The sequence below is a fragment of the Engraulis encrasicolus genome, chromosome 2, assembly GCF_034702125.1.
Source record: "Engraulis encrasicolus isolate BLACKSEA-1 chromosome 2, IST_EnEncr_1.0, whole genome shotgun sequence".
Classification (NCBI taxonomy): domain Eukaryota; kingdom Metazoa; phylum Chordata; class Actinopteri; order Clupeiformes; family Engraulidae; genus Engraulis; species Engraulis encrasicolus.
The window spans coordinates 4,264,556-4,290,041 of record NC_085858.1 but is presented as its reverse complement, the minus strand read 5'-3'; the positions used below and the strand labels follow the sequence as shown (position 1 = coordinate 4,290,041).

Below are 25,486 nucleotides of genomic sequence, written 5' to 3'. Positions count from 1 at the left end.
AGGGGGCAGCCCTGAAGGGAGCAGTGCGGCGGGATGGTGCCATGCTCAGGGTAGCTCAGTCATGGAGGAGAGTGGGAGGAGAGCACTGGTTAATTACTCCCCCACCAACCTAGCGGGTCTGGATTCGAACCAGAAACCTTTGGGCTACAAGGCTGATGCCCTAACCACTTACCGATGACTGCCCAAAAACAGAAATATTAAATATTTCTGCATCTATCCCATCAATCTGCTTTGCTTTTTACTTTCCATTGGATTTGGAAAACTGACCAATGAATGAGGCATTCAAATGAATAGGCAGCGGAAGCGTTGCCTAACCACGAAAAACAGGCAATAACTTGAATGCACCGCGTAGTTTGTAGTTATTTCCCCATTTTTGTCGTGAAAACTTCACGAAATGTTAGAGATACGGTTGGATGAATCAGTGTGAGGACACCGGCCAGCTTCAGCTTGTCTGAGAACATCTGGAACAATTATGACACACACACACACACACACACACTGTAAATTGATGTCTTATGCCACTGATAAGAACCTGAACAAATGACATCGCCTATATTATTAGTATTAGGCCTATTATTATGTTGTAGGCATAGCCTATTGGGCTAATGTTGTTGTTGTTGTTGTTGTTGTTATTGGGCTATTATGCAATCTCCCACCGACATGTAGCTACTTAACAACAACACAGGGCCTATTACAAACAATCAAGCCAATCATAGAATTTCCCAGTCATTCTCAATTTTATTTTGCATGCGATGTAGGCCTAAGCCTAATGTTGACACAGACGTGATCAAATCCAACGGCTCGGCTCCAGTGAAGTTCCTGGTTGTGGTTTATGAACTGCCAGTTCACGGAAACGGTTGAACACCTGTTCTCTCTATTCCAACACACTCATTATGGACAGTCTATTACTGAGGGTGTGTTCGGTGTCTTTTCTATTTTCTGCAGTGGCGACAGTGACCTTGAAAAAAAATCAAGACGTGGAGTTCACGTTTGTTTTACCCGCGGGAGCAACAGAGTGTTTCTATCAGACCGTCGCGCGTCAGGGTAGCTTGGAAGTGGAATATCAGGTAAGACGCAGGTCCTCTGGATCAGAGATAAAGTTGTTACAACTCGCTCTGAAAATGTATCCTAGGCTTAGGCCTAATAGGTAGGCTATGCTAAGGCTACATGATCTCGAAGGAACTACGTCTATTTTCTCTTCCAGAGGTGTCCAAAGTAAAAGAAAAAAATCCTTCCAACACAGATAACTTACTTGAGTAACTAGTAGACCTGTGTATTTGTAGTGTTTTACAGTAACAACACATTCTGGATCTCAAGTGGTGAACTTCAGCACTTCAGTGTCCATGTTTCAGTGCGCATGGCGTATTTTACGCACTGAAAGTGGTGAAAGTGCACCATCAGAGGCAAAGCTACAGTAGTATGTACCTCATTAGGTAGTAGGTACAAAGGAGTAAATGGTGTTAACAGCCATGTAATATTAGTGCTAGTGTTGCACTTATTTTCAGCCATGTAACCTATGGCTCACAATAGAATTAGGCCTAGGCCTATATTAACAAAAAAAGGAAGAAAAGACATAAGAATTGTAGACTAGCCTATGGATCAAAGGACGATTAAGAAAGCAGCAGATGACATGAGTTAATCAGTGATGACAGCCTATAAAACACCTTGAGCACGAACTGAGGGAATGAAACCCAGTTCAGACACAGTGCCATCTAATTCCAATAGACTCTGGTAGCATGGCAGAAACACTTTAAAAAGTACCCATGATTAACAGTTGATAAGCCACGACAAGGCTTATGATCAGCCTACAGATAATAAAACGGGCCTTTGTAGTCTTCAGTGGAGCAAGCTGAGCCGGTTGCATTTTGCAAGTCAAAGTGAAAGTAGGGCTGTGGTATGACTGGCTTCACTACGACAGAAAGAGCGAGCGAGAGACAAATACAGCCGTGGTGGTGAGGTGCACAGGTAGACCTAAATTCAGTTCAGCCATTTGGCTCAGACTGAATACTGCCTACATTGGGCCCATAACATTCTCAAAGACCAATCACACCCATTATTTTAAGAGCAAAGAAATCCTGCACATTGTCCATTCCACTAACAAACTTTAATACATTGTTTCGGTCATCCGACCTGCTTCATGTTGTATTAAAGTTTGTTGGTGGAATGGACATTGTGCAGGATTTCTTTACACTTGACAACGACAACAATGACAACCCCACTGGGATAATATCCTATGCACCTGCACACCAGAGGTGTGCAAAAGAGTCTTCTTGAAGAATTATTTTAAGAGCACCATACCGTTTTTTAAACACTAGTTACAGTGGGTTTTTTTTTAATTCACATTTTAATGAACACTCCTTATATGGAAGCTAAACAAAACATTTCAAAATGTTTCAACTGATGAATATTATGTACGGAAGTTAAAATGATTAGATTACAATGCCGAGAGCATAATTTACACAAGGACTAGGAACTTTAAGGAGTTACTAACTGCGCGTCTCCAGGAGAAGCAGTGGTCAGGAAGCGATTGTAACGGAGGCTAACTAGCACAGAGTTGGCGTGGAGTGTTGGTAAACCTCCCTCCGATAGCCTCATACAGTCTTGTGGTTTTGGGCCGAGAGACTAGTCTCTTGGCCCAGCGGTATCGTACTGTGTCTCCCATTTTCGAACCGTTGTAGTTGACGAGGATGCAGGTTCGATCCACGAGGGGGGTGAACAGGTGCAAGATGACCTCCGTCACAGTGGTGCCATGACCCGGATGGGAGTGAGGTTTAAGGGGGAGAGTGTAACGGAGGCTAACTAGCACAGAGTTGGCGTGGAACGTTGGTAAACCTCCCTCCGATAGCCTCATACAGTCTCGTGCCGTTGGGCCGAGAGACTAGTAGACCAGGAGCCCAGGGGGGTCAGCCTAGTTGGGAAGGTTACCAATTTTTATGGGTACTATGATGTCTGGTATGGTCCCCAGATAGAGGAACAGCACGTCTGCCGGGTTCCCTCTGGTGGGTGTGGCCAGGGGGGCTGTAAAACTGGCACCCCAAAAATGGGCTAGATCAGTTGGTGAGGTTACCACTTGGAACCTGTTGTAAATTGTTCATCATAGTCCCCTGATAGAGAAATGACCACTGCCAGACATTTTTAGTGGTGGGTTACCCCCGGCAGACGCCCCCGTATGATGACACCCCCAAATATGGGCTAGATCAGTTGGTGAGGTTACCACTTGGAACCTGTTGTAAATTGTTTGAGATGGTCCCCTGATTGAGGAATGGCCACTGCCAGACGTTTTTGATGGTGGGCGGGGCTTGCCAGACATCATTAATTGGGGGGTAAAAAAATGGGCTAGATCAGCTGGTGAGGTTACCTCTTGAAACCTATCATGAATTGTTCATCATGCTCCCCTAATAGAGAAATGACCACTGGCAGACATTTTCAGTGGTGGGGGACCCCCGCCAGACGCCCCAATATGATGACACCCCCCAATATAGGCAAGGTCATTCACATAAGGTTTGAACCAGACATGGTACAAAAGACAAACGACACACCACTTTTTTTTAGATAATTCCAATTGGGGAATTGATTGGAAGGGTCAACATGTTCATAGAAACTTGTTGTGGGTACTTTTTAGGACAAAAATGACTTTTCTTTAACAAATATTACAAATCCGGGCAGGAACCAGTTTGTAGGCTTTCAAAATCAATGGAAAGATGACGTGTTTCTGACTTAAAAGTGCATTTTGTAGGATGGTGGCCAGAATATTTAATTAATATTCACTATTATGACCAAAGTACAATAGGTTTTGCAGCTTAAGATGTTGAGGAGATCCCCCTTTACATGTATGAAAAGTGTAATTTCCCCAATCATAATGAATACTTAGACTTTGATGGTGGTGGTAAACATTCATAAAAGGTAGGCTAATATTTGTGAATGGGACCAATTTAGGGACCAATTACGCTGACATTGAAGGCCTGTGAATTATACCAAGAAATTGCACAACTATGCACTACTGCACCACTATACAGCAGTTCTGAAGATTTAGAAGCAAAATACTTAAAAGGGGTATGCCACTATTTTGGGGCTGAATACGGTTAAAATCGTTGCCCTGGGTTTATAAAGGTGGTAAAGTGCCTTATTTTTCATGATAGGTGTTGTCTTGTTTTAAGGAGCGAGTAGGTATCTAAGCTGGTGAGACTCAATGGATCACACATGCTACTGTGATCCATTGACTCTCACTAGCTTAGCGATATACTCCCTCTTTTAACTTGTCTTAAAGCAAGACAACGCCTAACATGAAAAATAAGACACTTTACCACCTTTATAAACCCTGGCAAACGATTTTAACTGTATTAAGCCCCAAATTAGTGGCATGCCCCTTTAACATAGGCATATACAGGAGGACCAACAGACAGACATTAAAGTGCAAGACAGGACCAGTAACAGTATACAAGTACTAAGAAATACTTGTTGTTCCAGTTATCAAGTCACAACATTTGGAAGCAGCAGAGTGTGTTGCATATTGCAGGTGCCTCAGGCAGTTGTTGAGTATTGTAGTCACATACGTATGAACGGCCATCTGGGTACTTTGCTCGTGAATGTGGTGTTAAGCCCCTTATTGGGGGGAAAACAAATTGAATGTCTCATTAACTACATGCTACATCGCCTAAGCCTAAATGAACACAGTCCATGGCTTCAGCCACGGCTATTTGGCTATATTATTATTATTTATATATATATATATATATATATATATATATATAATATATTTGAATAGCCGGCAACACAACACATTTTCGGCATGTTGAGCATGAACAACGCTAGTCTACAGGTCAATTGACTTGCATTGGCTTCCCCCTCAATGTTTTCAACCAAAAGGGGTGTAATGCACATGACAAAAGTCACACCATTTATGCGTATAGTGCAGTTCCATGTATGTTTGTGTGTGTTTGAGTGCGTGCACACAGTCTTTTCCTTGGGGGCAGCAGCAACAAGAAGACATGTATGGTGTTAAGAAGACTGCATGCATGTCCTGTTTTGCCTTGTTCTCCAGCTTATCAAATTGACCTCCATTAGGTGTTAAGGAGTGGCTTAATTGATGGCACCTCACTCTGCAATCAAGCTGCCTTTAAAAGCTGAAGGAACTGACGGTTCTTCATAGGTGCTCTATTTGCGGACTGTGGCTGCTGCCGCACCAGTCAGGTTTTTGTATTTAGGCATTATGATTTGGACTTTGTTTAATATTAAGTTTGTTAACGTCTTATCCTGGTGTTACTTTAACAAAACCCCACAGTTGGGTAACTTTTAAAAGATGTGTTGTTGTCCCTTCAAGGTTAAAGATTTGGTTCTGTCTTAACCCCATAGAGCATGTTCATGTGGGGGCATAATAAGGGTTGACTGTTGTATGTTACAGGGCCCAGCCATTCCTTGTGAATACTGCAGGTAAAGAATGCAGTCACTGTGCACAACCAAATTCCATAGGTTAGGCTATAGGTGTGTGTCTATCTGTGCAAAACATGTAAAAAAAGGCATCAAGAAAGTTGTTTTTAGTGGGGGTCATCTGTGTTCTAGGGCCAATCCCAATCCTTGCAAGTATTCTCCTCCCATCCATTCATGAACATTGTGCTCAGCTAGTGCCACTCATTCAAGTCGTCTCATAATGTGCTCTGTGCAAGTAGGTTTGCTGTGTCCCCTACCACAGTCCACAGCATGGAGGGGATGCTAGGAGACATGCCAGTACATCAAGGGACATGGATGAGGCCATAGGAGAGTTTGCAATCCAGCAGCGGAATACAACAGCAGTGTAGAAATGGGATTGACCCTAGAACACAGATGACCCCCACTAAAACAACTTTCTTGATGCCTTTGCACTGTTTGCTATATGAACAAGAAGAGGTCCTGGGAGGGTGAATGAATTTATATTGGATGTCTGACATGCCCTTCAAAGCACTTCATGATGCATTATGGTTGGTCGTAATTTAACAGGATAGGGAGGATTTTCTTTGTCAGTGGTCAAATGTTCAGTTGTTTTTTATTTGTCACTTAATTATTTCTCAATACTTATATACTGTTACAAGCCCTGTCTTCCACTTCAATGTCTGTCTGTTAATGTCAGTCCTGTGTATGCCTATGTCGAGTATTTTTTATTCTAAATATTCAGAACTGCTGGAAAGTGGGAATTTCACATTGCTGTTTCTTAGTAGAATTCACAGGCCTTCAATGTCAGCGTAATTTCTCTCCTCCATGCTTTACTTAAAGGTGCACCAGAGTAATATTTTCAGTTGTTTATTTCCCAGAATTCATACCGCCCATTCAAAATTTACCTTTTTTTATGAATACTTACCAACATCAAATTCTAGTATTCATTATGATTTATCATTAAAGTATTCATTATGACTAGGAAAATTGCACTTTCCATTGTTCTCCATTGTCTGCCATTTTGAAAGAGACATTTAAGCAGCAAAACGTACTGTACTTTGTTCATAATGATACATATTGGTTTATTATTTTGTAAATATTAATGAAATATTCTGGCCACCATTGTACACAATGCACTTTTAAGTCAGAAACATGTCATATTTGCATTGATTTTGAAAGCCTACAAACTGGTTCCTGCCCGGATTTGTAATATTTATTAAATAAAAGTCATTTTTGTCCTGAAAAGTACCCACAACAAGTTTCTATGAACATGTTGACCCTTCCAATCAATTCCCCACGTTGGAATTATCTAAAAAAAGTGTTGTGTTGTTTGTCTTTTGTACCATGTCTGGTTCAAACCTTATGTGAATGACCTTGCCTATATTGGGGGGTGTCATCATATTGGGGCGTCTGGCGGGGGTCCCCCACCACTGAAAATGTCTGCCAGTGGTCATTTCTCTATCAGGGGAATATGATGAACAATTCATGATAGGTTTCAAGAGGTAACCTCACCAGCTGATCTAGCCCATTTTTTACCCCCCAATTAATGATGTCTGGCAAGCCCCGCCCACCATCAAAAACGTCTGGCAGTGGCCATTCCTCAATCAGGGGACCATCTCAAACAATTTACAACAGGTTCCAAGTGGTAACCTCACCAACTGATCTAGCCCATTTTTGGGGGTGTCATCATACGGGGGCGTCTGCCGGGGGTAACCCACCACTAAAAATGTCTGGCAGTGGTCATTTCTCTATCAGGGGACTATGATGAACAATTTACAACAGGTTCCAAGTGGTAACCTCACCAACTGATCTAGCCCTTTTTTGGGGTGCCAGTTTTACAGCCCCCCTGGCCACACCCACCAGAGGGAACCCGGCAGACGTGCTGTTCCTCTATCTGGGGACCATACCAGACATCATAGTACCCATAAAAATTGGTAACCTTCCCAACTAGGCTGACCCCCCTGGGCTCCTGGTCTACATTGCCGAACCGTTGTAGTTGACGAGGATGCAGGTTCGATCCCTGAGGGGGGTGAACAGGTGCAAGATGACCTCCGTCACACGATTCATTCAAACAGGTTCCTTACTTTGAAAACTCTGCATCCCCAGCAGATATTAGGTCATTTTTACTCCATTAGTAGCTATTTTAATCAGTTCATGTGTGTTTTCAAACGGTTAAGACAAATATTAAAGCTCAACTATAATTTTAATTTCAAATGGATTTATTACACGGGTATTGTGAGTGAAAATTGGTACTTTGGGTCGGAAGATTTCATCCGTGTAAGTAGTTACACTTTTCTCGAGGTGTCAGTCACAAAGCACAATCCTCTACCTGTTTTTTTTTGTTTTTTTTGCAAAACCGTTTAAGGGTGGCTAATACTAATGTAAGGGGGGGCTAAAGCCCCCCTAAAATAGGGCTAACGACGGCCCTGATACGGACTATTAAAAAAAATGGAGATCTGGAAGGCAACTGTGCTGTCACAGAACTAGAACTGAGAGACTGAGAAAGAGCTTTTTTCCTCATGCCATTTGCTTACTGAATTCCTCCTAATTAATTTGATTGAACACACACACACCATTTATTTGTATTTCTTCTTCTTCCTTTCTTCTGCACAATTGTTTTGCACCGGCCATGCATTTCAATACAAGTGACATGATAGTGTCTCTATGTACATGACAAATAAATATCCTTAAATACTTGAACATTGTTACAGTGTTACACCGGTAGGCCTATGTCATCCGGCTCATGTTTGTGTTTCGTGTCACCAGGTTATAGCCGGCTCATCGTTGGATGTGGGCTTTGCTCTCATCTCCCCCAGTGGCTACAGGCTGGTCTCAGAGTTCCGCAGGTCTGATGGCATCCACAGGTGAGTGTGCAAGATGATTTTCAGTTTATTTTATTTGGTTACCCTTGATTTTTCCAGTGTGGTCACATTGAAACAGAGAGTAGTTTACGACCACAAACGCAGCAAGGCCAGGGGCCAGATTAAGATCGCCTGGGGCCCCTTGGAGGGGAAAATTCGCCCCAAATTGACATAGACAGTGTCACAATTAAGAGCAAAAATTCCGTGCTCCTGGACATGGATGTTAAGGACACGAAATCCGTTTCCAGGAGCACAGATTTTGCCAAAATTCCGTGCTCCTGGACACTGATTTTTTTTCCGTGATGGTGGACACACGGAAGTGCTTTCTATATTCCCACAGCACTGCGTTAACTCTGTCATTAGAAAATACATACCAAATGCTAATCCTAAACAAAATAATGCTATAGCAATTTAAGTTGTGGCCTGACCAAAACATTCCCTAACCTTAACCTGTCATTAAAGACATATTTTTGAGAAATACCTTTTCCAGTTGGTGGATAGGCTATCAAATTCATATAGTGAATGAAAGAATATTAGCTGTGCCCAGACCAAAACAATCCCTGACCCTAACCTGTCAGTAAGAAATATTTTTTGAGAAAAAATATTTGAAATTAGAAAAATCCTGAGAAAACACAAGACTGTGGAAACATAGAACCGTGGGAGTATACTGAGAGCACTTCTGTGTGTCCATCACGGAAAACAATTCTGTGTCCAGGAGCACGGAATTTTGGCAAAATCCGTGCTCCGGGACACGGATTTCGTGTCCTTAACATCTGTGTCCAGGAGCACGGATTTTTTGGAGATCATGTTGGATACCATCAATCAACTGTACTTAACATGACAGATGAATGTTTTCATACTGTATCTTGTCACCATTCTAAAATTGTTCCACTTTGGCCCCCACCTGCCCCCTGGCAGTTGGGGCCCCCTAGGCTGCAGCCATATCTGGCCTGTGCATTAATCTGGCCCTGAGCAAGGCCACTGTGAGTGAGACAACAGTTGATTTTGCAGTTAGCTACATGGCTCTTATCCTGGCTTTTGATGTGGTTTCCTACTCCTTCCATTCTCTATGTGTGATAGAAGGTGAAGCTTTGAAGTGAAGACGTGTTTTCCCCCCTCGTTAATCAGATGAGGCCCATTTTAAAGCTACAGCAAATTCTCAACCCTTGAATTCGTCCTTGAATTAGGCTGTTGCAAAGCCCTTTGCAGGTGAAACAGAAAACAAAATATCCCCTGTATGAATGCATTTTAACCCAAATTGAACTACTAAAGGCTTTTATTCACTGCATGACTTCGCTCATACTGTATTACAGTAGGCCTACGTGTATATACTGTACATCTTCAATGCCACAGAAAGCTTATCTTCATGTCAGCCAGTTCTATAGTATCAGGTTGTTTTGTTTGACCCTTGAAGCCCACAGAGCTTTGGCCTCAGGTCTGTCTTGTAATTCAGGGTCAGGCTGCTGCTGCTGCGGAGCTTTGAGTCTATGAATATTATAATTATAATCATTATTATAGGCCTAGTATTTATTAAAAATATTATAATTTGATAGTATTGGCTTGCCTAATCTGTATTTTTCCATGGAATCCAAGATTAGTAGTACCACCATCCCTGTTCAGGGTCCCTGTGCATTCAGAAGTCAGAGGTCATTGCTAATTAAACCCAGGTGCTTGAACACTAGCCAGATTATCATCGACTTTCAAATCTCTTCGAGACTTGGTCTGACCAAGAGCATAACAATTAACATTTCCCACACAGGATTTCCCAAATGGTCTCCCTTGGTTTGCTAATGATTGTCTGCTTCCCAACAAAGTGGGAGGAGTTCCCGATTTTGCAGGAGCTCAGAAAGTAGTTGCATTGCTCTTGACCTGACTGGTAGCAACGCTGAAGCTGTTGCGTCATTAGGAGGGCACGGCCTGGCTACTTAAACACTGTGGTTTATTTCTCTGATGAAGACACTTTTTCAGGGCACTATGGCACAGCATGCTGAGCTCCCCAACATATGGGCTTGCATAGCAGAGTTCCAGTCTTGCCTGATCATGCCCCAGCCCTGCCCCATAAAGTTATAATGCACTCTCAATAGCCCACTAGCTTCCTGTCTGCATCTTCATTGTAGCCTACAAAACAAATAAAGACCAAAAAGCTACACAAACTAATATTAAAAATAAATAAATAGAAATGAATTTTAAAAAGAAACTCATGTCATGCTTGGTGCTCAGTGCATTACTGATTTATGGCCTCCTCCTCATCAGTGTGGATCCTACTGAGGCGGGAGACTACAGGGTGTGTTTTGACAACAGCTTCAGCGCCTTCTCAGAGAAGATGGTGTTCGCCAGGCTGATCATGAACGACCCGCCACAGACGTCCCTTGGAGAGGACGACACCTGGGAGAGCACACCTGAACCTGACAGCTTACTGGAGTACAAGCTGGGAGACATAAGGGTCAGTGACATTCAAGACCAGAGTTGTATTAAGTAGAAGTCCTCTTACAGATGTAATTACAACACTAGTAGGATGATATTACAAAGTTGAAACCATGTAATACCATAGGCCAACCACAAGTGTTGTAATAACATTTGTAAGAGTACTTCTACTTTTACGTTGTACAACTTTGAGCAAGACATTCTCTGTGTGTGTAATAATACTGTGTCCCACCCAAGTTACATAGTACCCTCCCGTCCTCTCCTTTTGCTTTTAGTCTTGTCATGAAAGACAAGAAGTCATTGATGAAAGAAGTTTCATTCAATATCTCACCAACAATTCAAAAGTCATTTTCTCATTTGCAATCGGGATGTTGAATGGGGAAAAGCCTTCCAAAACTTGCTCTGAAGCGTTACAGTTTCCTCCATTACATGTGGCACAGGCAAGAGGCCACAAACAGGGCACACAAAGTGTAATTCTTGAAAATGGTGTCCTCTGAGATGTACGTACGTATCTGTGTTAATGGAAGTATAGGGAAAGAAGCCATAGACAGGAACATCCAGGGTAACAGACTTACCAAACATATAAGGGATTACTAATCATGTGTCTAATTGGATCACCCAAATGGAAGTGTTAAGCGGTCTGTGTTAGGGGTGGAACAAGAGCGTTCCACCAGCTTTACGTATCAACAGCTTATTTGTAGACTACATAAAATTCATGAATAGAATAGCCTTTATATTTTTTTCTTCGTTTTGCAATGACCTAGCTTGACACCTCAAATAACAGAAAAAAAAGGGTTGTCCTAGTCTTAATAAGCACCTTTAAAACTAATAAACACGTGCAATAATAGTAATAATGTCATGAACATTGTTTGGCTACAATTGGTGTGGTGAATGCATACACATCATGTGAAAATGACAAGGCCAGTTTGGAAATTACAAAGAATATTTTGCTGTCTTTGAAGAGGATATGAAAATATACATGTAGTATAGGCCTATTGACAATTTTATGGTATACAACTGGATATTTCCATATCTCCTCCAAGACACAGCAACATTTTCAACGTAATTTCCTATCTGGCTCTCTCATTTTCTATTGTGAAATTTCACTTATGTCTTTGTTGGTACGTCAGTGGCCTAATGGCAAATTTACATAGAAAGTGTCTTAAGTCAGGACCCCTAGGTTGCAGCCATATCTAGCCTGTGTGTTAATTGAGCACCACCTCCCCCAATCTACCACAGGAAAAGATCGAGGTTGTACGGCAGCATCTGGAGCAGAGTCGTCACGCCCAGGCGGCACTGCAGGCTTTCGAGGCGCGCGACCGCTACCTGTTAGACGACAACCTGTGGCGCGTCTCCTTCTGGTCGCTCAGCAACCTGCTGGTCATGCTGGGCGTGACCTTCACGCAGGTCTACACGCTACGCCGCCTCTTCGATGACAAGCGGAGACGCACTTGAAAAGTCCCGTTCTGGAACACTTCTTTCACTACTAAAGATTCCAAGACCTCTCTACCCTGAAGATTCCAAGACCTCACTAGTACCCTCATTGCCAAAGATTCCAAAACCTCACTACCCAAACAACCGGAGATTCCAAAATCTCTGAAAATTCCAAATCCTCACTACAGAACATTCTAAAAACCTCAGTACCCTACCCTTACTTCTGAAGATTCCAGAACCTCACTAGCGGTCTGTGAGGATTTTAATGCATCCAGGCCAAAAGACTTGATGTAGTTGTAGCCAAGTGGACTACAACAATGCCAAAAACTATGCTGTTTTGACCATCTCGACTACCATTTAAGAAATATTGTCAAGGAGAGGAGGGATTAGTAACCAGCAGGAATACAAAAAGGCAGCTAGCTCAAAGAAGCTACAATAAACATTTAAGATGATTTTATATATTTATTATTATTATTATTGTTGTTGTTAATATGGACTGAGGCAGAAGCATTGTTGTGTAAATGAAAGTATGACTAGAGGATGAGCTGCCAGAGCTCAGGTAAGAGGGGTCAAGCACGCAAAGACTTATATTGTAATGTGAAAAGGTTCATCCGAAATGTAAGGTATTTGTTCAGTTTAACCCTTGGGCGTGTGCACTGGAAATTTGAACAACAAAAGTAATTAAAATCGTTTGCTAGTTGTTTATGACATTGACATAATGTTTATGACACATTCATGACATGCATTATGACAGTTATGACACCATTATGTCATACGTATGACGCCGCCGTCAAGTAAAATGTTACCGAAAGTTGTGCTCTCCACACGCTTGCCTGCAGAGCAGTGTTACTGTACATACAGGTGGAGGTTTACCCTTTACCAAGTGTTCTGGATCTGCTGCAGCAGAGTATCAGATCAACATTGAGATCAGCTGTTGTCTGCATGTTTAGTGGCAATGACCTGACCTTCAGTGCATCGAAGGGACTTTCCAAACCCTCACCTTGATGGACTGCTGTCATTTTTAAATAATTATTGCAATGCGTGTTGAAATGTGCCAGTAGCACAATTTTATTATTATGAGCAATGTTTACATTCAAAACAAAGTCTGTTGACCATCATGGATTCCACATGAAATCCACATTGTTACAGTTTACAGTACAATTGTGGTTTTCCTACAAACTTGAGAAACAAGTATGAAGTCATAATGAACATAAGGCATTTATTTGCTGTTCTTTGTTTTAAAGCTGACACACGTAAGATTTCATGAATATTTAAAACAGACAATACAGTCACATCACAACAGATTAAAACATATTCCTCACAAAGCTCCTTTCAAATATCATATCTAATCAATTTAACCCCTTTACATCTGTACAGTAGAGATGAACTAATCTAAGACAGAAATGACAACTGGCTTAAGTCATAAACTATACACCTTGGGTAAAAATTGAAGTGCAAAAATCCAACATGTTGGATAGCATTCAAGACAAGAAAATGAAACCCACTCTGCCCCCAAAAACGTATCAACATTTAAACATCCCACTCCCATCTGTTAGCTTATTCTGCCCTCCTCCTAAACCATGATGCTAGTAAATCCACAAGTCATATTCAGACCTTGTCAACCTTATCACATCTTTCCCCATTGCTAATGAGCATAAGCATAATCTTAAATGAAGCGACGTGGATCTGGAAGTGTCAACTACCCTGTATACAAGATGGCAAACCTTACTGATTTAATCCAGAGGAAGCTGCAAACCTGTTGGGATTTGCTTAATTAAGAGTAGGGCCGAGATCGTTTCTGCAAATATCCTTACAACTCCCTCTAGATTGACTAAACCAGGGTCACAACATTAAGTACACAACCACCCAACCATAAGTTGTCCAGTACTACGATTCAGGAGCGATAATCAAGGAATGTCTCGTCTACTCAGGGAGGACAGACGGTTAGGGCTGCGTCCTACAATTGTCCTCTTTCCAACAGAGGAGTCATTTCACAGCTGCCCACCCACCCACCAATGCTCGTCTGACACAGTGGAGGGTCTAATATTAAACTTTGAGGTCATCACACTTTTTTGGCAGCCGACATTATGCTTGTGAGAAATATCCCCCTCTTGAGGCTAAAAGAGACAATACATGGTCAATATTATTGCATAACCCAGAAGAAAGGAAAGATACTCTCCATTCTTTCCCATTTACAGTTTGGTCATAAAGATTTATTTTTTAAATAAATAACAGCCAATAACTGAAAAAACTGTTTTGGTGGCATCCCTGTAGAGAAGGTAATCCACCTGATTCATGGACAGTATCCTTCCCTGATACAAAAGCAGACAGGTAGCACTTCTTTGAACCACAGAGTACGCAGAGAGCTCATATTTACCCAGACTAATGTGTACCAGTAGCCCACTATGGCACATGCCCAAATCAGATTCAGAAAACTGAGAAGTGTATACGTTCGAAGAAGAAAAACCCAGCACTCTTGAGCTCAAAGCACTTGATTTCAAAATAAAAGTTAACAATGTGCAGAAATTTCCCTTATATGCGCCATTCTCCCACCAAGTCCACTTATTTTTTTCTTTTGGCCATGGTAGACAGTTCCCAACTCTGAACCCAGTGCAGTAATTCCCCAGCTGTTCTCCTCAGTGGAGTCGTCCTCCCATGGTAGGCCCAGCATCACACTGAAACCTGTCCCCTGCTCAGACAAGGGCTCACCATTGGTTCCGTCGTGGAGCAGGACGTCTGTGCAGGAACAATCGCAAGGACAAAAATTAAAGACAATCAAAGACTGTGTACGTGTAAGAGGGAAAACTGTATTGGAGAGTGCGTGTTTCAAGATACATTAGTGTATCAGGAGGGAGGTTTGAATTCATGTTTGTGGAAGAAATTATGTTTCAAACAGGTCACATACCAACACAAAAGTTACAATTATTAAAGTGTTGTACACTTTACTACTTCATTAATTTTGTTATGCACAGTAATTGTGAATAATCTGAATTCAGATAGTTTGTAAACATGAAATGTGAAGCATCAGTGTTTGACGTGTGAAATGGGAGTGAGTGTGGTACGGTTTGGTGTGGTAGGAGAAGGTCAAGGCAATGCAGAGTACCAGGAAGTAGCTGAGAGAGACAGAACCAGCACCGGCACCGGCACAGGGCAGAGGCCTAGGGGCCTCGCATACCAAGACTAGCGCATCCACAGCTAGCCCTGAAGACTAGCGCATCCACAGCTAGCCCCGAAGACTAGCGCATCCACAGCTAGCCACCATTCCATTAGCCCTGGAGGTTTCTGAGGAAGGCAGTATGAATAGGGACGGGTGAGATAGTCATGCAAGAGAGACAAAGAGAGGGAGAGACAGCCCTGTGAGGAAAGACAACCAGGTGAAGTAGAGCAGTGGAAAAAAGGGGGCCCAAGACACCAGACACAAGGAAGGACACACCACACCAGGACTAGGAGTTTTCAGTTTTGGAGAGCGTTTATTTTATTTTTTCAGCTGGAAGTTCATTAATGGCTACAGAGGCACTTCACAAAGGTGTTTGTTTTGAACCTAGTGTCAAACAGCATACAAAAAAACAACAAAACTGCAGCAAAAACCTGCAGTGGAGACAACCTGGCGCAGTTTTTCATTCTTCTGCCTTTCTGACATCAATCTCAAAACCCCCTCCTGTTTTTCACAACTGATAGCACGAGAGAGAGAGAGCGAGAGAGAGAGAGAGAGAGAGAGAGAGAGAGAGAGAGAGAGAGAGAGAGAGAGAGAGAGAGAGAGAGAGAGAGAGAGAGCGTGATAGACAGAGTAGGAGGAGAAGTGCTGTTTGGAAGCTAAGGACTGGAAAACAGCAGTGGGCACTGGGAACCTCCTCCCTGCAGGTGGCTGACGGGCTGACTCATCATGGCCACCAAAGGTACAACAGGAGAGTGGAGTGGAGCGGAGCGCCCAGGAGTTTGGTTTGGTGGGTGGCTGCTATGCACGACATACTACGTGTGTCTGCTCTGCACTGCCCTGACATGGAACACGAAAGCTTTGAACCGGCTTCCTGCCATCGAATAAGGCTAATTCCACTCGTGAGAAGAGGGAACACCACGTCGTGTGGGTTTTTAACAGTCGATGCGTGTGTATGTAGGCTATGTGTGCGGTGTGTGTGTGTAGGGTTTGGAGGGACGGATCAGGTTGACGCTACTGTCTGTATCCGCTGCCTCCATGTTCAGGTCGACATGGGAAAGAGGTCGGGGGTTAGCGGTTAGCGGTTAGGGCAGGCAGACAGAAGGGAACACCTTCAGCCGGGCAGGAGGGAGGGCGGGGGAGCTCCCGTCTCTCATTTGCATGTTTGAACCGCTCACTTCCCTCTTTTAGCACCGACGCAACGCGACTCGGGTGAGTCATGCGTGGGCGTTTATGGTTTCTGTGATGAGGCAGTCGGTTAAGTCAGCATGGGGATCATATGTACAGACAGACTTATTCGGAGAGGATGAAAAAAAAACAAAACAAAACAACAAAGCAAACGACACCAAACAAAAAAAAAATCATCATGAATAGATCATGAAGAAGCATGAATAGATTCATTGCAAAGGTTTTCCTCTCCCAGAGGCACCGTGAGAAAACAGTTGAACTGCCAGCGCCATAAGGGCCTTAGGGGTGAGAGGGGGAGATGCATCAATTCAATTTCATTAATCAGCTCTCTCATTACGCTCCCTCCAGTCATCAGCTCCAAATCAGCCACCACAATATAACGCAATGTCAATATATATTTATTAAAGACAACAAAAACAGAGTCATTCAGATAGATAGATCAATCAATCAATCAATCAATCAATCAATCAATCAATCAATCAATCAAGGCTTCCTCTGCCCACAGTTCTCCACATCAAGTAAGAGAAAACTCTGTGTAAGAGCAAATCGTTACGCCCAAGATGGCACACCAAACAGAATTCTGGAGAGATTCCATGGTGGCATTCTAAGGGGGAAAAAACATAGCCACTTCACCCTTTCATAGGGGGGAAACGCCAATAATCAATTCAAACAATTAATTTGACTAAATCTAAAACATGATCTCAAATGCCCTGGGTATAAATAAAAACATTTCCACATTGCAATCTGAAATTTCTTCTTTCCCCATTCCCTATCGCCCCGTTTACAGTTGTTAGTGTTACTACTATTAGTAATAATCACACCTATATTATTAGAGCAGATGAAGGGGAGCCAGGCAGGGTACTTCCCCTGACGCATCTGATCTGCCGAGCGGCCTACGTGGCCCGATACCCGGCTCGGAAGATGACCATTCTCCTCTCTTCACTGTACAACGTGTGATGATTGGAAAACAAAAAAATATGGGCATCAGAACTACAATACGAGTAGAGGAGAATAAAAAAAGACACCTCATGACCACTTTTCTCCATTCTTTGCCTTATGTCGGGGTCTTGGTGAAACTGCTTTTAGTGGTCCTCGCTATGTGTTCTGGCAGTGTATGTACATTTCCCTTGAAACCAGATCCCTGGAGGCCTAACGTTAAGGTTGAGGTTGTCTTGGACACATGCAAGACTAGATGAGGCCGAGCTCAAGTTTTGAGTTGTCAAGTTGGAAGGGTCACAGTTTCTAGCTGGTACACCAATTGTAATTGACAACATAAGAGCGCAGGTATTATCAACCCCCATGTCAATGTTCAAGACAGTAAACACGCACACACACACGCATGCATGCACTCTCTCACACACCTTTCACTCTCACAATCACACCTGCATGTTCTAGGCCTATGGAAGTGCTCATTGTATTCTATGTGCCATAGTTACTGTTACTATAGTTACTAATGTGCCGTACTGCTTCAGTATTCAGAGCTCAATTGAAACTTGAACTCCAGGAAAATATCTAAATAATGGGACTGTAGATGGCGTTTTCAATAACGATGAACTTAAAAAGCACTGATTAATGAGAACAAAAAAATCCAAACTGTGTTTTTAAGCTTCTTCAGTACGGCGTTATTTACAGTGTCATTGGTTTCCGGATCGATAATTGTATATGTAATAACAATATTATTAAATATTAATTAATTTATCCCCTTTAACACAGGAAAACTTAAAACGAAGGCTTAAAATGAAAAATCTTTTTGGACGTAATAAACAAACGCATTACATTATAAATCATTCTATGATATTTATAACAAGAGCAATAACAATCATTTTTGTTTTAGCAGGTTAACTAATAATGTACATAGTTCCCCACATCTTCAAGTGGACAGTGACACCAGATCTCAGTTGTGTAATTCACAAAATAAAATCTAAATGGCGTTATTATGAAGTCGAAGTGTTGCCCAAAGTTACATGACTGCAGAATGGCGGTCGGTCGCTGAGGCAGTGTGTAAAGTGTTGGTCGTTGTCAAAGTTATTTTACAACAAAGTTATTATGACTCCCTAGTGCTGGAAGCAGACTCCTAAAAAGCCATTCCTAACACATCAGCAACAACAACGAACAGCAATGGTCGCCTACTTTCAGTGTGCACTCGGATGATAGAAAACCTCTAAGGATGGAACCACAGGATGGGTCTGTACATAACATGACACACGACACGGCGGATGATGAGGTCTGCAGGTTTGGCTCTGGGGCTGAGGCTGATGGTGTAGGGGGTGGTGTAATCTTACAGAGCAGAGAGATCGCTACATGGGGGAAGGAGGGAGGGTTGGGGGCAGCCCAGCAGCGTTAAGAGCATCTAAAAACCAGCAGAGTTTCCCCCATCACCATTTCAAAGAGCCACACTTCCAGCTCAGAGGGCTCACACATAGTGCCCCCTAGTGGCTTGCAGCCATCAAAGCATATTACACGGAATAAAAAAAAGCCAAAGATCCACCCGAGGGATGTGGTAAAAAAACAACAACAAAAAAACATAAGGAGTCTCCACAGCATTCTTCGGCATCAAAACCACATCAGCTTGTTACTCTTGATTAATCAAAGCTAGCCGTCATTCACACAGGCCCCGTGATGTCTTAACGCTCTTAACTTATGGTTAGATTCTCCCATCACCCTGAATTTAATGCAATGCAATGATCAACATCTGCAGCTGCCCCATACTGAGAGGACAGATCGTTCTTTTCCTTTGAGCCAGAGTGGATAACTATACTAGGTCCTACTGGTAAGGATGGATGCATCAAGGAGAAATTAAAAAAGGCAAAGAAAGGCAAAGGAAAACAAATCCACATGCATTGCTTTTGTTGGATGCTGATGGCCCCCTCTCCCTCCCTCCCTCCTCCCTCCCTCTCTTGAGCTCAGCCACACAGCTCCAGGCTCGGGGCACCACACCCCTTCCCCTCTCCTCCCCCAGTCCCCAAAGGCCTGCTCCAGGCTCGGGCCTAGTCAAGCAGGGACGGCTCCGCCGGGCGGATAATGGTGGGCCGGTGGGGAGCGCTCGGGGGTCTTCGGCTGCAGGGGGAGAGAGGGAGGGAGAGAGAGGGGGGGATAAAGAAAGAGGAGGAGGTAGAGAGAGAGGACGAAGGAGAGAGGGATGTAGAGGGAGAAAGAGAGGGAAAGATTGATTGAGGAGGAGAGAGAGAATGATAGTGGGAGAAAGTGAGAGCCAGATACAGAGGGATAGAATTAGTGAGAGAGAGAGAGAGAGGGAGAGAGAGAGAGAGAGAGAGAGAGAGAGAGAGAGAGAGAGAGAGAGAGAGAGAGGACATCAGAGACAGGCCCACTTGCAAAACACTAAAATGTTAGGAGGAGGTTGAAAGTCAGTGCAGAGTGCGACTACATGAAATAGGAAGCTGACGGGGAAAACAAGACCAGTGGAGAGTGAGAGAAGGAAAAACCAGACCAAAATAAGCCATACAGGAACAGAAAGTAAAGTAAGCATGTTGTGCAGCCACTAGGTTATCGGTGAGAGCATAGGGAGAAGGAAAAAAAAAACGTGGAACGGACGGACAACCAGACACGGCAGGAGAAATGAGAAATGGAAAGTGAGAGTTGACCGGCTGATCACAAGACGCCTGGTCAAACGCACAGCAGCCCCCTGACACGAGGGCACTCGCATGTAAAGCCAGCGTTAGGGAGAGGTGCAGGACAAGCACATGTGATGTGACACCCTCAGGCAGCTCTGTAGCTAGCACGAGTGGCAACGATGGATGGCGTCAGCGATGGCTTGTGGTAACAGTGATTATGGAGGTGGTGATGAAGATGATTATGTTGACCAGGTTTACAGTGACAGAGATGATTTGTGGTGATCTGGTGGCAGTCATGGGGGATGCCATTATGCGGTTTTGATGACTGTTAATAGTGAGAGTGATGATTGTGGCAATAATGGAACTTGTCAGTAGTGATATACATTATGCCTATGTTGATCATGGTTGCAATAATTATGATGACTGTTAATAGTGATGTGTGTGGCAATGACATCAGTTGGTAGTAGTGATCGCAATAATGGTAATGGGGATAATTATGCTGACTGTGTTTTACAGTGGCAGAGATGATTGTGACTGTGATGTATATACGTTGGTAGCAGTGATCGAGATGATGCTAATGGTGATAACTGCAGTGGTAGTAGCAATGGAGTTAGTGGTGATAATGAATGACGCTGCTGCTGCTGCTGCTGCTGGTGGATGTAGCATATGGTATATATACAGTATATCTCACCTGGGGCCTTAGTGAATAACATTTCTGATGGAGGTGGTGGTAGCGTATGGTATATAAAGTACAGTATATCTCACCTGGGACCTTAGTGAATTACATTTCTGATGGAGGTGGTGGATGTAGCGTATGGTAGGTGAAGCATATGCAGCAGTGTGGAGATGGTGCTAATGGTCATGATAGCGGTGGTGGTAGCAATAGTGTTAGTGGCGGTAGTAAATGACATGGACACTGCTGCTGCTGCTGGTGGTGGTGGTAGAGTATGGTAGTTATGTCTTACCTGGGGACGCCAGGGGGCACGCGGGCAGGCCGCGAGGGAATCTGGGGTGGCGCGCTGAAGGGGTCCTGGGCGCTGTTGTTGTAGGCGTTGATGGGGGGCCCAGGGCGAGAGGGGATGGGGGGCGCCGCCGGAGTGGGCATCAGGGGAGGGGGGCCGGGGGTCGGGCCCCGGACCGGTGGGGGCCGGCTGGGGTGAGAAGGTGCCGGGGCCTGGGGCTTGGGCTGAGATGCGGGCCTAAAAAGGTGCGAGACCGAGGAGGAGAGAGGAGAAATACACATGTGGGTGTTCATAAAATGTTGCCTTTGTAAAATTTCTATTCAAGATATCATTTTGATGTTGCTTCACATCATAGTGTATTTCACCATGGTAAATAAGATAATTGTTCCTTAATAATGGCTAAGAAATCGATAACATACAAACAATAGAAATTTGAAAAAAAAAAAAAAAAAGACAAGTTAATTTCATGGATGTTCAAAGTATTGATAAGGCTGCATTGAATAATGCACACGTAGGTCACCGCCAGGTCAATAGAGGGCGCCACATACAGCCAATTTGATCTCAAGTGGGCTGGATCAATTTCATAATTGCAAAATTACCACACATTTCAAATTCATATCGGAATCACATTACTAGTCAATCATTTTAAGGTGTATGGAGCACTGGCTGTAAATGGTGAGCAAAAAAAGGCCAATTTGTTCTCTCAAGTATTAAAAACAGGAAATCTTAAACACCTCAAGCAACTTATTAGTGGGGTACAGACTTACGTTGTTTGTTCAGATATACTTCTAAGTCTGGGGCCGGATTGACCCATCTGGCGGGCCACATCCGGCCCCTGGGCCTTACGTTTGACACCCCTACTTTAAGGTCCCTTACCCTGGTGTGATCCAGTTGCTGACAGTGGTATGATGATGGCAGTTACTAATAATAAACTCATTACGGTCTAATTAGTCATTAATACTATACTAGTTGTGATAAAAAGCGGGTCCCTCACCCTGGTGTGATCCAGGTGCTGTGCACAGGCGGTTACAGAAGCACGATGATGGTGGTGACAGCTAATAAACGAATTACCTCATATTTCATACTATACATTTTAAAATGACAAGGTAGCGTCTCACCCTGGCATGATCCAGGTGCTATCCACAGGCAGGGGCAGGGGCATGGTGATGATGATTATTACCAATAAATTAATTACTATATTATAATGACAAGATAGCATCTTACGCTGGTGCAATCCAGGTGCTGATTATTGCTACATTTTTTTATACTACATATTTTATGAAGTTAGTGTCTTATGCTGGTGTGATCCAGGTGCTGTCCACAGGCAGTGGCACTGGCATGGTGATGGTGGTGGTGGCGACTACTGTAAACTAATACATTACATACTATATTATATTAACTACATATTTTATGAAGCTAGCGTCATACACTGGTGCGATCCAGGTGCTGATAAAGTCATTGCTACATATTTTATACTACATATTTTATAAAGTTTGTGTCTCACGCTGGTGCGATCCAGGTGCTGTCCACAGGCGGTGGTACGGGCACGGTGATGGTGGTGGTGCTGATGTCTCCGATGATCCTGAGCGCCTCCTTCAGGGCGTGGTACATGCGCAGCATCTCGTCACGGCGCTGCGCCTGGTCAGCTGACTCCTCCATCAGACTGTTCTGGTCCCCTGAGCTGTACAGGTAGGACAGCAGCTCGCAGTGGATGAACTCCTTGGTCTGCAGAGAGGGGGTGGGGTGGGGGGAGATGGAGAAGGAGAGGTGAGGAGGGCCGGATTAACGCACAAGTCTATGGCCGCGTTCCTGATGGCGCATTATTGCTGCTTTTCCTGTGCAGCGTGCATGCACACTTTGCCATTTCAATGCAATATGGAATCAAGTCTACCAGGAACAATGTGAAAGACAAAGCACAACAAAGATACAGTATGTGGACGGAGAGGATGAGGCGGAGAGTTGCTTTCTCACAAAGTCCCATATGGACTTGATGCCAATGTAGAACACACACACACGTCGCACACATACACGCACACATCAGGGCTTGACATTAATTTTTTCACTCACTGGCCACTGTGGCTAGTGTTTTTCCCCCCCGAGTCACCATTCAGCTATTCTACTAGCCAAAAATTTGATATAATTTTTTTCTTTATCATTATACTGTACATCTAACTTCAGGAGATGAGTTGCTAATGCAAGAGCTTTAGTGCATAGCTTTCTAAATCAAGCAAATAGAAACCGAGTGACTGAACTTTTTCTTTAACTTAAAAACAAACAATTGATACACAAGGGGCGATATAGAATATGAGACAAATTGGCTAGTGACACTGAAATTGTTACTAGCCACACCCCAGTTTTACCAACATCTGGCTGGTTGGCAGGCGCCAGTGTCAAGCCATGGTACACATACACGCGCACCAGGGCTTGACATTAACTTTTTTCACTCACTGGCCACTGTGGCTAGTGGTTTTCCCGAGTCTCTAGCCATTCAGGTATTCCACTAGCCACTGATTTTCTATCATTTTTTTTTCCTTTATCATGATACGTGTACGTCTAACCTCAGAAGATGAGGTGCTAAAGCAAGATGAGTGTATACCTTTCTACATGGAAGTATATCAAGCAACTAGAAACTGAAGAGTTACTGAGCTTTTGTCTTGAACTTAAATACAAATAATTGATACACAATGGGCAAACGGCAGCATAAAGGCTATGATGCGTATGTTACCAAGGAATAAACTGCCAGCCAAATTGGCTAGTGACACTGAAAGTACTACTAGCCACAGCCAAGTTTTACCAGCATTTGGCCGGTTGGCTAGTGCCAGTGTCAAGCCCTGACGCGCACGCACGCACACACACACACACACACACACACACACAGCTACATACGCTGTTTATCATGAGGTGCATGATGGATTTGGGGATGAGGTCTCGGACGGTCTTGTTGACGATGCCGATGTAGGAGTCCACCAGGTTCCTGATGGTCTCCACCTGCCGCTCCAGCTGGGGATCCATGGAGAAGCTCTCCTGAGGGCCCGAATCCTCCTGGTCCACCTGCAAGAGGAGGCGCACGAGGAGGTGTTATACATGTAGATATACACTCACCGGCCCCTTCATTAGGTACAGCTCTCTAGTGCTGGGTTGGACCCTCTTTTGCCTTCAGGACTGCCTTAACTGCCTGCAGCAATACTTGGGTAAGCTGTGGCATTCCAACAAAAATAAATTGGTACTAAGGGGCTAAAATTGTGCTAAGAAAATATCCTCACGCCATTATACCACCAGCCTGAAACGTTGATGTAAGGCAGGGCCGATCCATGTTTTTATGTTATTGACGCCAAATTCTGACCAAATTCTGAGTGTTGCAGTAGATATCAAGACACAACATTTTTCCGATCTTCTAGTGTCGTTTATGGTGAGCCTGTGCAAATTGTTGCCTCATTTTCCTGTTTTTAGCAGACAGGAGTGGCACCCGATGTGGTTTTCTATTGCTGTAGCCTATCTGCCCCAAGATTTCATGTGCTGTATGGCCAGAGATTATCTTATGCATACCTCGGTTGTAACTAGAATGCTGGTTCACTAGTAAACCAGGTTAAGTCAAACTTGTAAAGTAAATCATCTAATAGAAGAGTCAGAGTCCTCATTTCCTTAAGTAAATGATGCCTGCATGTATATCTATTAGCAGGTTTACCACTTCCTGTTAGTTAACCAAGCCTGCTTTCCACTTAACCATGTTCTTACTAGTACACCCACCTGGTCTTTGTCTGGGTAGAACGACTAAGCTGTGCATATATATGTACTGACACACACACACACAGACGCACACACACCTGGTCCTTCTCTGGATAGACTCCGGCCCTGAGGAAGGAGGCCTTCCAGCTGTCCACGTCGTCCTGCGAGTCACACGCCAGCTCAATCTGACGCAGGTCCTTATAGACGTTCCTGAAGACACACAGACAGACAGACAGACAGACAGACAGACAGACAGACAGACAGACAGACAGACAGACAGACAGACAGACAGACAGACACACACACACACACACCATTATACACAGGTCCTTGTACATCTTATCGAACAGACAGAGACAGAAACACAAGTATCCAAGCCTAATCTCACACACATCAAAACACTTTTTTCGGGTGCAGGTTCAAAAACGTGAAGTTCACAACAAGGTATTGAAAAGAACCGCACACCAATGAGCTCCCATTTATTCCATTTTATTCCTGTGTGATGTTTCGGGCCACCCTGGCCCTTCCTCAGACTAAAAGCTTTTGTGGCCCGAAACGTCACACAGGAATAAAATTGAGTAAATGGGAGCTCACCGGTGTGCGGTTCTTTTCAATACCTTGTTAGTGACAGAAACACACACATGCACGCATCATTATACACAGGTCCTTATTCGCGTTCCTGAAGAGACAGACACATATGCACATGCACATGCACCCGCTCTTACACACATACACACTGTCACATGTACACACGCACAC

General features: G+C 43.6%; 2 protein-coding genes across 8 annotated transcripts in view; one reads left to right on the top strand and one right to left on the bottom strand.

Moving 5' to 3' along the window:
• The first annotated feature begins 806 nt into the window (after positions 1-806).
• On the top strand, positions 807-12,939 carry tmed1a (transmembrane p24 trafficking protein 1a). Its single transcript, XM_063212633.1, has 4 exons — positions 807-1,067; positions 8,173-8,270; positions 10,521-10,710; positions 11,931-12,939. The coding sequence occupies exons 1-4, from the start codon at positions 894-896 to the stop codon at positions 12,144-12,146; spliced, it is 678 nt and encodes a 225-aa protein (XP_063068703.1). The 5' UTR covers positions 807-893; the 3' UTR covers positions 12,147-12,939.
• Positions 12,940-13,169: 230 nt separating this feature from the next.
• Positions 13,170-25,486, bottom strand: part of dnm2a (dynamin 2a) — a 56,406-nt gene continuing 44,089 nt past the window's right edge. For 6 of the 7 annotated variants that reach the window (XM_063220030.1, XM_063220024.1, XM_063220036.1 and 3 more), the window contains 5 exons: positions 24,826-24,937; positions 23,888-24,052; positions 22,506-22,726; positions 21,005-21,238; positions 15,576-19,524 (listed from right to left, as the gene is read on the bottom strand). In XM_063220030.1, coding sequence (XP_063076100.1) covers positions 19,455-19,524; positions 21,005-21,238; positions 22,506-22,726; positions 23,888-24,052; positions 24,826-24,937 — 802 coding nt within the window. In that variant the 3' untranslated portion in view covers positions 15,576-19,454. Of the gene's footprint in view, positions 14,862-15,575; positions 19,525-21,004; positions 21,239-22,505; positions 22,727-23,887; positions 24,053-24,825; positions 24,938-25,486 lie in introns of those variants that run through there. The other variant, XM_063220043.1, reaches the window with a different exon arrangement.